Here is a 15,901-nt window from a genome sequence, read left to right as displayed (position 1 = left end):
AGAAAACCAAGGTGACAGGACAGGCACTGGCTGGGGCTCCAGTGCAGGGTCGGAGGCTCTGTGTAGAGGCCAGGATGGATCAAGCAGGAATCTGAAGCGGAGGCCAGGATGGATCAAGCAGGAATCTGAAGCGGGATGAAGAGGGCTCCTGGCAGAGAACACTACAAGCGCAAAGGCCCAGAGGTGGGAGTGAGTCAAGCTGTTTATGGCCCCAAGGGCGTGGCTGGGTGCAGTGAGGAGGGAGGGGGATGGCAGGGCAGTCAGCTGGGGTCAGATCACAGCCGAGTCTGATGGATGCTTTTTAACACCCCTGAGGCTGTCATGAGTGGAGGAGTGGGGCAGTGTCCAGGTCAGACCCGGGTCAGTGTCCTTAGTAGGATACAAACCCCAGAAGGTAGAGCTTTGGGGATAGATTTAAGAGGACACTTGCATCTCTGTAATCCCGTCACAAGCCCTGGCACAAAAATGGCTTTGGTACGATTTTGTTGACTTTAATTCAGTCACCCACAGACACTTCTTGGGCACTTCCTGTGTGCAGGGCATTGGGGACACAGCAGGGGACAGAGCAGACCCAGTCTCTGCCTGGTGGAGCCAACAGTCTAGTGGGGGAGATGACAATAAATAAACTATTATCGAATCAGTGTTTCAGTGGCCCTCGGTGCCAGGCTGCTAGGAGAAACGCTGAGTCTGGGAGGGATGCGTGGAGGAAGTGACTTTGATACTGAAATCCAAGGACAAGTAGAATTAACCAGAGAGTGATCTGGAGGCGTGGGGAGTTCTGGCAGAGGAACAGCCCAGGCAAAGGCTGAGAAGCTGGGCAAGGTCACAGTGTTCCTGAGAAGGACAGGGTGGCAGGGAAAAGGTGTGCTGAGACGTTTGGAGGCATCAGTGGGGCCTTGTGGGTGGAGGCAAGAGGTATGAGGTGTGTCCTCAGCACAGTGGGAGCCAGAGCAGGCTTGTGGCAGGAAGTGCTGCATGGGAGCTTAGCCATGGTATTTTTCTTTCATTTCCTAGGTGGCTTCAGCAGAGAAGAATGCAAACGTGTACTCCCATCCCTGGCCCTGAGAGGGAGGTTCCTGCCCTCCAGGAAGGACAGTGAGTCTCTAGGCCCCTGACAACTCTATGGTCACTGTGGTATGTTGAGAATGAGTAGGAGGGGAACAGAGTCAGGACAAAGGTGGCACCACCAGTCCCAGATAGGAGCATGTGACGTCACCACCAGTCCCAGATAGGAGCATGTGACGTCTCCATGAGGAGACTCCAGGAAGCAGAGCCCAGAATTTGCCCAAGAATAAACTGGAGGGCTTCCCTGGTGGCGCAGTGATTGAGAATCTGCCTGCCAATGCAGAGGACACGGGTTCGAGCCCTGGTCTGGGAAGATCCCACATGCCGCGGAGCAACTAGGCCCGTGAGCCCACAACTACTGAGCCTGCGCGTCTGGAGCCTGTGCTCTGCAACAAAAGAGGCCGCGATAGTGAGAGGCCCGCGCACCGCGATGAAGAGTGGACTCCGCTTGCCGCAACTAGAGAAAGCCCTCGCGCAGAAACGAAGACCCAACACAGCCAAAAATAAATAAATAAATAAATAAAATTTAAAAAAAAGAATAAATTGGAAACTTCAGTGATGCAAATATCCCAAATTTTCTCGAGGCAAAAAGCCATAAATACAAAGGATAAACAAATGGAACTGGAAACAAAGGTAAGCTCATGTCATGGATAAAATATCTTCATAATATAAGCAACTCCTAGAAGACAATAAGAAAATGCCAATGACTTAGCAGGATATGAATCCAGAAATCACAGAAAATGAAATACAAATGGCTGTTAAACCCAGAAAAAGATACTCAGCCTCACTCATAATAAGAGAAATGCAAATTAAAAGCAGGATTGACCCTTGAATAACATGGGGTTGCACTGTGAGGGTCCACTTACGCACAGATTTTTTTCAATAAATATGTACTACAGTACTACACATTCTGCAGTTGGTTAAATCAGTGGGCCCTCAGATATGGAGGGCTGAATATAAAGTTACGCATGGATTTTTGAATGTATGGGGTCAGCACCCCTAACCCCCCAAGTTGTTCAAGGATCAACTGTATAGTGAAACCATATGATTATTTTAATGGATGCAGGAAATGATAAAATTCAACACCTATTCATGATAAAAAGTCTTAGCAAACCATGTGCAAATGGGAACTTCCTCAATCTGATAAGGAATACCTACCCAAAAAATCTACAGGTAATATTATACTTAATGTAGAAGACTGAATTGTGTCCTCCTGAGATTGGGAAAAAGACAAGGATGTCCATTCTCACCTCTTCTATTCAACATTGTTCTGGAGGTCATAACCATTGCAATGAGGCAAGAAAAATAAATAAAATGTTTAAAGGTTGGAAAGGAGGAGGTAAATTTGTCCCTGTTTGCAGATGATATGATTGTTTATATAAAAATCCAAGGGAATCTATGACAACTACTAGAACTAATAAATGAATTTAGCAAGTTCACAAGTTAAAAAATTAATGTGTAAAATTCAGTTGAATTTTTATATACTAGCAGGAAACAACCGAAAATGAAAACAATCTTAAATGCCATTTGCAGTAACACCAAAAAGATAAAATACCTAGGAATAAATCTAACAAAAGAAGTCTAAGATTGTTATACTAAAAGCTACAGATATTGCTGAGAGAAATTCATGAATACATAAATAAATGGAAAGAAATACCATGTTCATGGGTTGGAAGACTCCATGTTATTAAAACATCAATTGTCCCCAAAATGGTCTACAGAGTCAATGTAATTCCAATCTAAATTCAGCAGAATTTTTTTTTATAGAAACTGGCACTGACTTTAAAATTCATATAGAATTGCAAAGGGCCAAGGTGACTTTTAAAAAGAAGATAAAATCCGAGGACTTATTCTACCTGACTTCTAGGCTTATTATAGAGCTAGAGTAATCAAGACAATTTGGTATTGGTGAAAAGATAGAGACGTAGATCAATAAAACAGAATAGATTACACTAATGGACTCATATAAATATAACCAGTTGATTGTTGACACAGATACTAAGGCAACTAAATGGAGGAAAGGAAAGTTTTTTCAACAAACAGTACTGGAACAACTAGACATCATATGGGAAACAATTAACATCAACGCTTACCTCACACCATACATAAAATTAACTCAAAATGGATCACAGACCTGAATGTATAACCTAAAGGTATAAGACATCTAGAAAAAAACAGAAGAAAAATTTTTGCAAACCGTGGTAGGCAAAGTTGTCTCAGCTAGAAAACATTGATAAGTTAGAATTCATCATTTTGCTCTTCAAAAGACACACAGAGGGACTTCCCTGGTGGTCCAGTGGTTAAGACTTCACCTTCCAATGCAGGGGGTGCGGGTTCAATCCCTGGTCAGGGAGTTAAGATCCCACATGCCTCATGGCCAAAACACCAAAACATAAAACAGAAGCAATATTGTAACAAATTTAATAAAGACTTTAAAAATGGTCCACATCAAAAAAAAAATCTTAAAAAGAAAAAAAAAATCTTTTTAAAAGACACCACTGAGAAAACAGAAAGGCAAGACATAGATCAGGAGAAAATATTTGCAATGCATATATTAAATAAACAAAATACCTGTATCCAAGAATATATCAATAACTCTAACAACTCAATAACAAAAGACAAACAACTCAATAAGAAATTGGGCAACAGATTTGAATAGACACTTCACCAAAGAGGATGTATGAATGGCCAACAAGCACATGAAAAGATGCTCAACATTGCTAGCCATCAGGGAAATGCAAATCAAAACCACATGAAGATACCACCTCACACCCACTAGAATGGGAAAAATTGTAAAAGACCGACAATAACAAGTGTTGACAATGCATTGCTGGTGGGAACGCAAAATGATGCAGCCACTGTGGAAAAGAGTTTGGCGGTTTCTTAAAGCTGAACATAGAATTACACTCTGACCCAGCCATTCCACTCCTAGGTATTTAGAGAAAATAAAATGGATGTCCACGCAAGGCCTTGTATTCCACTATGCATCGAAGCTTTATTTGTAATAGTCTTAAACGGAAAACAACCTAAAACTTCATCAGCAGGTGAATGAATGAACAAGCTGTGGTCCAGCCATCCAGTGCAATACAACTCAGCGATAAAAGGGAATGAACTATTGATACAAACAACGACATGGAACAATCTCTGAATCATGATGCTGTGTGAGAGAAGACAAGCACGAAGCTTCCATATAAAATTCTGGACCGTGCAAACTCATCTTAGTGACAGAAAGCAGATCAGGGTTGCCTGGGGATGAAAGTGGAGAAAAAGCACAGCAAAGGGGTGCAAGACACTGTGGGGGATGGCGTTCATGATTTTTTTTTTAATAAATTTATTTATTTTTGGCTGCATTGGGTCTTCGTTGTTGGGTCTTCGTTGCTGCACGCGGGCTTTCTCTAGTTGCAGCGAGCAGGGGCTACTCTTCGTTGCAGTGTGCGGGCTTCTCATTGCAGTGGCTTCTCGTTGTGGAGCATGGGCTTTAGGTGCGCGGGCTTCAGTAGTTGTGGCACGTGGGTTCAGTAGTTGTGGCTTGCAGGCTCTAGAGCACAGGCTCAGTAGTTGTGGTGCACGGGCTTAGTTGTTCCGCACATGTGGGATCTTCCTGGACCAGGGCTCGAACCCGTGTCCCCTGCATTGGCAGGCCGATTCTCAACCACTGCACCACCTGGGAAGCCTGGTGTTCATGATCTTGATCGAAGTCATGATTTCATAGATTTACACACTTGTCAAAACTATGTAAAATGTGCATTTTAAATAAGTGCAATTTTGTGGACTCCAATTATACTTCAGTCAAGCCGAAAAGATGGGTGGTAGGGAGGAAGGAATACCAAAGGGCCGTTTCCCACCTGTCAGACCATCACAGATGAAAAGTGTGAGAACTTGGTGTATTCTTGAGGGTCTGCAGGAACAAATTCTCGTTTGCTCTGTCAAGAGTGGAAATGAGGGAATTCCCTGGTGGTCCAGCGGTTAGGACTCCTCGTTTCCACTGCTGTGGGCTTGATCCCTGGTTGGGGAACTAAGATCCTACAAGCCGTGTAGCACAGCCAAAAAAAAAAAAGTGGAAATGACCCAGCCCAATGGAAGGGACCAGACGAAGCTGAAGAAATCGCCCTGAAACTCAGCAAGTCTCCTTCTAGCAAATAAGCCTTCCAGGAACGATACCTATGCAGTGTTATTTATTCATCAAAGCACTCTTATAACAGCAATCAGTTGGAAACAACCTAGATGTCCAGCCACAGGGGATTCACGGAATAGAGTATGGCCATTCTCAGCATGGAATATTATGCAGATATACAAAAGAATAAGGTAGCCCCAATGCTGACAGTGTGGGAAGAGCACCCAGATATTCTGTGAGGGAAAAAGCAAGGTGCAGGAAGTCTGGGCAGGAAGCTTCAGTTTGTATAGAAAGAGAAGAGACAATGAAGATTTCCCCGTATTGGTGAAGACTCTCTTTGCAGGGAAACATAAACAACTTGTTCCCATGGTGCGCGGGCTTCTCATTGTGGTGGCTTCTCTTGTTGCGGAGCACGGGCTCTAGGCGCGCATGCTTCAGTAGTTGTCGCGTGCGGGCTTCAGTAGTTGTGGTGCACAGGCTCACTTGCTCCAAGCATGTGGGATCTTCCCGGACCAGGGATTGAACCCACGTCCCCTGCATTGGCAAGCAGATTCTTAACCACTGTGCCACTAGGGAAGCCCCCCACTGAGGCTTTTGACACATAATAATTCATTTAATCCTCAAAACAACCTCAGAGGTGTGCACTGTGATTCCCATTTACAGATGGGAAAATTGAAGCTGGGGGAAGTGGAGCCTCCAGCTTGCTTTGCTTCCCCACCTCACAACGCCCTAGGACTCCCCCACCCCAAATTAGGCTGAGAAAGGGAAATGGGGGTTTGGTCCCTGGGCATGGGTTGGGGGGTGATATCTGCACGGAGCCCACATAGAGCACCTTCCTCACTTAATTTTTCTCCCTAGCACACACCACGCTCTGCTGTGGCATGCATTTTTCTTATTTATCTTGTTTTTGTCCATTTCCCCCATTAGTATGTCAGTTCCCTCAGGGCTGGAGTTTTTGGTTAACCTTGTCAGGGCTGTGTCCCAGCTCCCGATACACAGTAAGCACTGATGAATGAATGAATGAATGAATGAATGAATGAATTTGGCGGAGGAGCCTTAGGAAGTTGGGAGCAGGGACAATTGGGGACAGGAGAGGAGGGGGCAGAAGGCTAGGGCCAGGATGGGGTGGCACCTGGGGTACAAGGGAGTGGATGTCTTGGGGACGTTTTGGGGACAAAGAGAAAGGAGCAGAACTCCTGCCAGCCGGGCTCTGGAAGGATGGAGGTGCCAGTAGCCGAGATGGAGAAGGGGGTGGGCAAGATAGGGGAGCTCCGAAGGTGACAGTCAAGATAGGAGGGGCTACTTGGTGATGCAAGCCGCGGTGCACCCCAGAAGCCTGGATTAACAAACTGTTCCCAGGTGCTCAGGGGCCGCCTCTCGAACCAGGAACCTGGCTGCACCTAATTGAATGGTGATGACTGAAACGGAGGGACGCCTGCCTTGAGATCCCTGGTCCAGCACCAGCTTATCCGGCTCGGGTTCCGGCATGGCGCGAGGTGGGGGAGCCGGGAGGGGTGCGCAGGCGCAAAAGGGTGGGTCAGGGGCGCGGCAGAGACCATGGCAAAACTTGCCAGGCAGGACCAAAATGCCAAAAAAAAAAGCTTTTTAGGCAGAACACACACACACACCCCACACGTTCGTTCCTCCTCCTAGTTGCAGGGGTCACCCTGACCCAGGCTTTGGAGATAGAAGCGCCATGTCCCAAGGCCAAGGCTCTGCTGTGACCCTCCCTCTCTACTTCATCCTCCTCCCCTTTCCCTTCTCCTCCCCTGTCCTTCTTACTTCCCTTTCTCTGGACCCTCTCCTGCCCTCCCAGGACTTGATTTGTGCCCCAGGCTCCAGGACCTCTTTCCGCCGCCTGTTCCCTCCCCACAGCCTGGGGAAACCGAGGCCTAGAGTTCAGGCACAGTGGGAAGGGCACAGCCAGCAAAGGCAGAGCCCCTGCCACCCCAGTCCAAACAATTATATGCCATTTAAACCTCCTAACAATCCTAAGAGCTGGGGACTATTCTTTTTTTTTTCTTTTTTTTTTTTGCTGGGGACTATTATTAACCTCACATTACGGATAGGGAAACTGAGGCCCAGAGCAGTGATGCGCCAGGACACATTCGGTGGGATTCGAACCTGTGCCTATCCCACACAGATGTCCCCGGCTATGGGCCTCGACCCGGCAAAGGCTCTGCTGCCACCTGGTGGACACTTGCGGCAGCGCTGTTCGGGTGGAGTCGCCTCTCGCCTGTCGGACGGCCCAAGCAAGGGGCCAGAGCCAGGAGGGTGCAGGCCTGATGCCCTGACCGCCCTTCCTCCATCATGTTCTCCGGCCAAGCTTCCCAGTTTTCACAACCTAAGTGTCCACCTGGAAGACATGGACTAACTAATCTCCTTCCCATGTTGGGCTCACGACTTCTTCAGCACAGAAAGACCCCTAAGTGCAGGGGGGGTAAAAAAAAAGCATTAATTGGAATGCATACAAAAAAATTAAAGACCACAGATAAAGGTAATTCTGTAATTATAAAGAACAGCATACATGCATATTTCTTCTCCTTTTGTCTCATCTGATTTTAAAAAGCGGGTGTATAAAAATATATATTAATTTTATTTGTGAGCCTATAACATGTAGAAATGTAATATATTTGTCAATAATAGCGCAAAGGAGATGAGAGGAACAAAGCTGTATTGAAGTCAGGAAATGACACCAGGTAGTAATGTTACTGAAATTGCAGTCTGGCTGCTCGCTGCTCAAAAGCCAATAAAGAGGCAAGCTAGAGCTTCCCTGGCGGCACAGTGGTTAAGAATCCACCTGCCAATGCAGGGGACACGGGTTCGAGCTCTGGTCCTGGAAGATCCCACATGCGCGGAGCAACTAAGCCTGTGCGCCACAACTACTGAGCCTGCGCTCTAGAGCCCGCAAGCCACAACTACTGAGCCCGTGTGCCACAACTACTGAAGCCCACGCACCTAGAGCCCATGCTCCGCAACAAGAGAAGCCACCGCAATGAGAAGCCCACTCACCTCAACAAAGAGTAGCCCCCGCTCACCGCAACTAGAGAAAGCCCACGCTTAGCAACGAAGACCCAACGCAGCCAAATTAATTAACTAATTATTTTAAAAAAGTGAAATACCACTTCACACCTGTTAAAATGGCTAGCATCAAAAAGACAAGAGTGGAAAAAAAAAAAAAAGACAAGAGTGGGACTTCTCTGGCAGTCTAGCGGTTAAAACTCCGTGCTTCCACTGCAGGGGGTGTGGGTTCGATCCATGGTCAGGGAACTAAGATAGCACATGCCTGCTGTGCGCCCAAAAAAAAAAAAAAAAAGACAAGAGATAACAATTGGAGGTGAGAATATGGAGAAAAAGGAACCTTCTTTCACTGTTGGTAGAAATGTAATTGATGAAGTCACTATGGAAAACAGTATGGAGGTTCCTAAAAAACATTAAAATTAGAACTACCATATGATCCAGCAATTCCACCTCTGTATATTTAACTGACGGAAAACAGTAACACTCACTCAAAAAGATATTTGCACTCCCATTTCATTGCAGCATTATTTACAATAGCTAGGACATGGAAGCAACCTATGTGTTCATCAACAGATGACTGTATAAACAAAATGTGGAATATGTATACAGGGGACTATTAGCCATTGAAAAGAAGGAAATCCTGCTATTTCCAACAACATGGATGGACCTTGAGGGTATTATGCTTAGTGAAATAAGTCACACAGAGAAAAACAAATACTGTATGATCCCCACTTACATGTAGATACCACACATAGGTTCCATTTATATGTGGAATCTAAAAAAAATGAACTCATAGAAACAATAGATTGGTGGTTGCCAGAGGTGGGGGTGGGGTAGGGGAGATGGGTGAAGGGAGTCAAAAGGTACAAACTTCCAGTGACAAGATAAATAAGTTCTGGGGATGTAATGTACAGCATGATGACTATAGTTAACAATACTGTATTGTATATTTGAAATTTGCTGAGAGAATAGATCTTAAAAGTTCTCAACACAAGGGAAAAAAACTGTAACTATGTCAGGTAATGGATGTGTTAACAAAACTTATTGTAGTGATCATTTCACAATATATACGTATATCAAACCCTTATATTGTACACCTGAAACTAATACAGTGTTATGTGTCAACTATATCTCAATAAAACTGGGGAAAAAAAGAAGGAAAGCAGTAAAGGAAGAATAGAGGAAAGAAAAAACAGACGTAGGACACAGAAAAACAAAGTAAAATGGCAGATGTACTGTTGTTAAGGTGACAACACTCCCCCAATTGATCTACAGATTCAAAACAATCCCTGTCAAAATCCCAGCTGGCTTCTTTGCAGAAATTGATAAGTTAATCCTAAACTTCATATGAAAATCTAAGGGACCCCAAATAGCTTTTTTGATCTTGAAAAACAAGGTCAAAACTGTAGAATTCACACTTCCCAATTCAAAACTTACTACAAAGCTACAGCAATCAAAACAATGTGGTACCGGCATAAAGGTGGATATATAGATCAATGGAATAAAATTAAGAATCCAGAAATAAACACATTTATCTTTGACAAGACAATTCAAAGGGGAAAGAATAATCTTTTCAACAAATGGTGCTGGAACAACAGAATATCCTCATGTGAAAGAATGAAGTTGGACCGTTGTTTCATATCACACATAAAATTAACTCAAAATGGATCAAAAGCCTAAATATAAGAGCTAAAATTATAAAAGTATTAGAAGAAAACATAGGCATAAACATAACTCTGTATTAGGCAGTAGCTTCTTAGACATAACACCACAAGCACAAGCAGCAAAAGAAAAAATAGATAAGTTGGACTTCAAAATTAAAAACTTTTGTGCTTCAAAGGACTCCATCAAGACAGTGAAACGTTAACCCACAGAATGAAAAAAAATTTGCAAATCATATATCTAAACTATGAATCTCTAGAATATATGAAGAACCCTTACAACTCAATTATTTTTTTAAAAAACCACTCAATTTAAAAATGGGCAAAGAATTTGAATAGACATTTCTCCGAAGAAGATATACATATGGCCAATAAGCACAGGAAAAGATGCCCAATATCATTAGTCATCAGGGAAAAGTAAATAAAAAATACAATGAGATACCACTTCACACCCACTATGATGGTTATAATAAAAGACAAATAATTAAAAGCGTCAGTGAGGAAGTGAACTTGGAGCCCTCACACATTACTGATGGGAATGTAAAATGATGCAGGAATTTTATAAAATACTCTGGCAGTTAAACATAGAATTACCATGTGACCCAGCAATTCCACCTCTAGCAATACCCAAGAGAAATTAAAACATACATTGACACAAAGATTTGCACGCAACTGTCATTATTTACAATAGCCAAAAAGTGGAAACCACGAAAATGTCCATCAACTGAAGAATGGATGAACAAAATATATCTACACAATAGAATATTATTCAGCCATAAAAAGAAATGAAGTACTGATCCATGGTATAATGTGAATGAACCTTGAAAATATATGCTAAGTGAAAGAAGCCAATCACAAAAGATCTCACTTTGTATGATTCCAATTATGTAAAATGTCTAGAATAGGGAAATCCATAGAGGTAGAAAGTAGATTCTTAGTACCCCTGGGATGGGGAAGGGGGAGAGAATGGAAAGTGACTGCTAAGGGTAAGGGGCTTCTTTGGGGGATTATGGAAATGTTCTAAATTTTGCGGTGATGTTGCACAACTGTGTGCGTGTGTATATATATATATATATATATATATACATACACACACATATATATATCTGTAAATGCAATTTAAAAAACCATTGAATTGTACAATTTAAATGTGTGAATTGTATGGCATGTGAACTATATCTTAATTAAGCCATTATTAATTTTTTACTTAACAAAAAAAAATTCTAATTGGGCTCATTTGTCACCTCCTCCAAGAGCCCTCCCTCCTAAAATAAACCCTCCAATTTACCCTCTTTCCTCTTTGCTTTTCTTCACAGCCTGACATCGTGAGTTCTTTCCTTTTCCATTCTCCGTTTCCCCTCCAGGAGAGCCTCTTTTTGTCCCAACAAATTGCTAAGCCCGGAGCCCCTCAAAGGTGGGGCTGCACCTTGATCGGTTCTAGCGTCTCCCCCCGCCCCGCCCCACCCCCCCCGTCCCCCGCTGCCCCAGGATGTGTACTGGAAGCAAGCAGATGGGGTTTGAATATCTGCTACTATGAAACACAAATCAGACACCCCTCCATAATAATAATAACTACCACTCCATCTTTTTTTTTTTTTTTTCCCCATCTCTTAATGAACGCTAGCGATTGTTAATCGCTCTGTCCCTGGCGTTTTACTTTTTTTTTTTAGTTTATCTAATTTTTCTTTTTTTTTTTAGTTTATTTTTGGCTGTGTTGGATCTTCATTGCTGCGCGCGGGCTTTCTCTAGTTGTGCCGAGCAGGGGCTACTCTTCATTGAGGTGCGCAGGCTTCTAATTGCGGTGGCGTGTCTTGTTGCGGAGCACGGGCTCTAGGTACACGGGCTTCAGTAGTTGTGGCACGCGGGTTCAGTAGTCGTGGCTCGCAGGCTCTAGAGCGCAGGCTCAGTAGTTGTGGTGCACGGGCTTAGATGCTCCGCGGCATGTGGGATCTTCCCGGACCAGGGCTTGAACCCGTGTCTCCTGCATTGGCAGGTGGATTCTTAAACACTGCGCCACCAGAGAAGCCCTATTTTATCTAATTATTGTAACATTTCTAGGAGGAAAAACACCAGTATTATTCCCATTTAACAGAAGAGAACTCGAGAACTCCATTAACACACCTCCGGGAGAAAAGAGACCCGGAGTGGGAAGAAGCGCCGTGACCTCATCATAGCCCCTGGACCACCCGAGGTCCGCTTCTACCTACATAAGGATCCCGGGTAAGTGGAACCCGGAACTGACCACCGAGACCTGCCGGCGTATCTACAACGCCCGGCATGCGCGCGCGCCGACGCTCCCTTACGTCGCGTTTGAACAGGAGTGCTAATCTCCCCCGGTCTTGGGAATTGTAGTCTTGCCGCAAACGGAGGCCGGGCTGCGAGAGTTTGGTGGATCTGGAGCCAATGAAGAAGCAGATCTTATTGAGCTCGGGGCCGACGAGCCAATGGGTCCACGGCCTCGAATGGGAGGGACTTCCGGCCACGAAGTCGAGATGAGCGGCTGCGCGAGGCTGGTCATTTCCTTTTCGAGGGTGGCGGCGAGCGTGTATAGGGCGCTATGAAGGCCTCGGGCACGGTAAGACAATCGCGGTGGGGCAGGGAGTCGGGAAACGCGAAGCGGACCGAATCGTGGGCCACGGGAGGAGGCATGGGACACGCGGGAAGTGCTTGTTCTGGCTAGGTCCCGCGTGCCGCCGTCCCCAGTTGCAGCCAACATGGCGGCCACTGCGGGAGCCGCGTGGGGAGGCCGGTGCATGGCCCTGGCCGGCTCGGGGATCGCGGAGGCCGGGGAGGCCGAGTCTCCTTTCCAGGGGAAGGGACAAGTTGCACGGCATGGAAACACGCGCCGCGGGACCTCATCGAGCTTCTGAGCCTCAGTTTCCTCGTCAGCAAAGTGGACAGGGTGGTGGGAGGGCGGGGTGGGGGGGGAGGGCAATAGAATTCTGTTTCTCCTGGCATGGCTGTGAGAGAAATAGAAGAAATTTATAAGTTTGAGCTGACATGGGGAGTGCGAGCCTTATCGCTGTGGAGAGTACTGGGCAAAATCAGAGGGTGTTAATAGCACAGAGATGGAAGAGTAGGCCCTGGGGAGAAACAGTATGGGTGGGTCATTTTCAGCTTTCCAGCCCCAGTTTCCACACTGGAAAAGGGACCGACCGCATCGGTATCCCTTCCTGAATGGATGGTCCGGGAGGCCGATGAGTTAGGTTGACAGAAGTAGGAACCGAGTTTGTGAGGTTTGGAGTTATTTTCTATTGATATTAGTAAAATGGTGTTGGGTCATCTTATGGAAATGGTTCCTTTCTAGTATAGCACAGGATTTGGACCTGGCAGACATCTTCACCTTTTGCATCTGTGTAAACAGGGAGCTTACACTTGGGAGTCCAAACCCCTTGGACAGCAGCTGGGAAAACTGAGGCAGCTGAAAGTCATGACAGCAGTGCAGGGAGCCCAGAGCTGGACAGGGAACTGGATTCTTGTCCTGGTTCTGCCTGGAGTTGGCTGTGAGATCCCAGGCTGGTTACTGTCTCTGGGGTCTGGAATGAAAGAGTATCTTGGCAAGTTACTGTGAGCTGCAGAGATGCTCTGGAGGAAGGAGACAGCTTGACTGTTCCAGGCCAGCCCATAGAAAGGGAGAGGAAGGGAGCGGTTGCGATGCTCACCCAGCTTTCTTGAGCCAGGGCCAGGGGCACACAGGCACCTTGGTTAATCCTCCCCACTCTCCCTTTTATGTGGAAGGTTCAGACAGTGGCATGACCCACAGTCAGCCAGATTTCGCACGGAGGCCCTGGGGTGGGACTTGCCCTTCTCCATCCCCTGATCCAGTTGTCTACAGGCTTGGGAAGGGGAGCAGAGTGAGTCTCCACAGTTACCTCTGGGTTTTGGGTGCTGGCCCCACCTCACCCCCATTCTCTTTCAGCTTCGAGAATACAAGGTGGTGGGGCGCTGCCTGCCGACCCCCAAGTGCCACACGCCGCCCCTCTATCGCATGCGGATCTTTGCGCCTAACCATGTTGTTGCCAAGTCCCGCTTCTGGTACTTTGTATCTCAGCTGAAGAAGATGAAGAAGTCTTTAGGGGAAATTGTCTACTGTGGACAGGTATGGGGTGTTTGAGGCTGGGTGGGATCCGGAGAGGATTTACACCCTCCCATGGGGCATCTGTCACCCCACAGAGTTAGCAGACTTTACAAACTCTGGCCTGTTTCCTTGTGCTCTTCAGGCCCTAGGTTGGGATGGAATAGGTGGCTCGGTGCTCTTTTCCTAATGAGAAAGCCCAAGGCCCAGGGAAGGCCTGCTGGGATCCCTTGGTTGAGGCTGGGCCTTGTCTGTAAAGTGGGGGAGGTGCTGGACTCTGCACTGTGAGGCTACGTTGGGCCCAGATGGTCCCAGGAGAGTTGTGTTGAGGGGTGGTCTGGAGCTATGTTGGTCCCCATGGGGGAAGCATCTCGGCCTGGACTGCTCTGCACCCCTGCTGTTGCCATGGGAATTCCCCTTGCACAGCACATTTCCCCTCAGATGTCTGAAGGTGCAGGGACTGGGAAACAGGCAAGAGAGGCCGGGGGGCTGGGCTGTCCTTTGGAGCGGCAGGGCGGGGCGGGAGCAGAGGTTCAGGGATGGAGGGGGTCTGATTGAAGCTCACTTGCTGCTCTCGCCTCAACTGGTCTCCTCTCTTTGGCAGGTGTTCGAAAAATCGCCCCTGCGGGTGAAGAACTTCGGCATCTGGCTGCGCTATGACTCCCGCAGTGGCACCCACAACATGTACCGGGAGTACCGGGACCTGACCACAGCCGGCGCTGTCACCCAGTGCTGTAAGCCACCGGGTCCCTCCTTCAGGCTCACAGGGCAGGCACTTGCGGCTCAGTCTGGCATCCTTCCTGCCAGACTGAGGCAGGACAAACGCAAGAGCTTCCTTGGGGGCAGGTGGGAGTCCCAGGGATGGTGACAGGAGAGGCACAGGAGGTGTTGCTTTGGGGGCAGGAGGAGTGGAGAGGATGCCCCAAGCACACCTTTTTCTGGAACCTTGGCAGCAAGTGGACTTAGGAGATTGGAGGGAGGGTACTCGAGTCATTCCTGAGCTGGTTCAGTCACCCACCACCAACTGCATCTGGAACCTCCTTCTTGAGGTTTGAGGTCAGCCCCTTGTGTAGAGGCAACTGTTGCTCAGAACCTAATCCGGCTCCTGTCCAGTGTTGGGACCTGCCATTCGCAGCCCCAGGTGCTCCCAGGGTGGGTCACCTACCAGGACCAGAGCCCGAGCACCTAAACCCAAGAACTGCTGTTTCTTGTAACAGCAGTTTAAACAGAGGTGCTAACAGCAAGTGGATCTTGTCGCCTTTGGGGGCCTGCAGCCATGCCCCTCGAAGTGAATTTGGAGGTTCTACACACTTGGTAGCCAGTACCTGCTGGGACCAGGTGCTGTGGCCACTTGTTCACCAAGTGCCCCCATTCCTGATCCTTGTAGACCGAGACATGGGCGCCCGGCACCGTGCCCGGGCCCACTCGATCCAGATCATGAAGGTGGAGGAGATCGCAGCCAGCAAGTGCCGCCGACCAGCAGTCAAGCAGTTCCACGTGAGTGCCCTCGGGGCCCTGCTGGGCAGGCTGGGCTGAGGGGGCTGGCCTGGCAGCTCCTCCAGACTTGGGAGATGCAGTAAAGCACCGGGTTTGACGCAGGAGCCCAGTGGGGGTGGCCACACCTCAGTGGTCCCTGGGAGACAAGGTTAAGAGCCTCCCCACAACCCCCTTGCCTGCCTTTTCTTATTACAGGACTCCAAGATCAAATTCCCACTGCCCCACCGGGTCCTCCGTCGCCAGCACAAGCCACGCTTCACCACCAAGAGGCCCAACACCTTCTTTTAGATGCAGGACCTCCCTGTCCCCAGGTCTGCCCAAATAAAACTCGCTGGGAAAACCGGGCGCTCAGATACAGTTGTTTTCTTTGCACACCCTGCAGAACTCAAAAGGGTGCAGCCAAGCTGTGAGTGCTCTGGGAGGAGTCCTCTCCTCGAGTAGGACCCTGACATTGGATTCTCCAGAAGG

The 15,901-nt window shown here is 47.3% G+C and overlaps 1 protein-coding gene and 1 non-coding gene across 2 annotated transcripts; both read left to right on the top strand.

The window, feature by feature from the left end:
• The first annotated feature begins 25 nt into the window (after window positions 1-25).
• Window positions 26-15,786, top strand: RPL18A (ribosomal protein L18a). The gene is made up of 8 exons (XM_032629061.1): window positions 26-183; window positions 1,015-1,095; window positions 11,954-12,081; window positions 12,214-12,436; window positions 13,781-13,960; window positions 14,541-14,670; window positions 15,324-15,433; window positions 15,629-15,786. Exons 4-8 carry the CDS (start codon window positions 12,419-12,421, stop codon window positions 15,719-15,721), a joined length of 531 nt encoding a protein of 176 aa, XP_032484952.1. The 5' UTR covers window positions 26-183; window positions 1,015-1,095; window positions 11,954-12,081; window positions 12,214-12,418; the 3' UTR covers window positions 15,722-15,786.
• LOC116752415 lies at window positions 15,115-15,247 on the top strand. Its single transcript, XR_004349487.1, has one exon. It is a non-coding gene; the product is annotated as a small nucleolar RNA SNORA68 (small nucleolar RNA).
• Window positions 15,787-15,901: the final 115 nt, after the last annotated feature.

The sequence above is a fragment of the Phocoena sinus genome, chromosome 3, assembly GCF_008692025.1.
Source record: "Phocoena sinus isolate mPhoSin1 chromosome 3, mPhoSin1.pri, whole genome shotgun sequence".
NCBI classification, from domain to species: Eukaryota; Metazoa; Chordata; class Mammalia; order Artiodactyla; family Phocoenidae; genus Phocoena; species Phocoena sinus.
The sequence above is the reverse complement of the archived record's forward strand: the minus strand, read 5'-3'. Positions and strand labels throughout refer to the sequence as shown.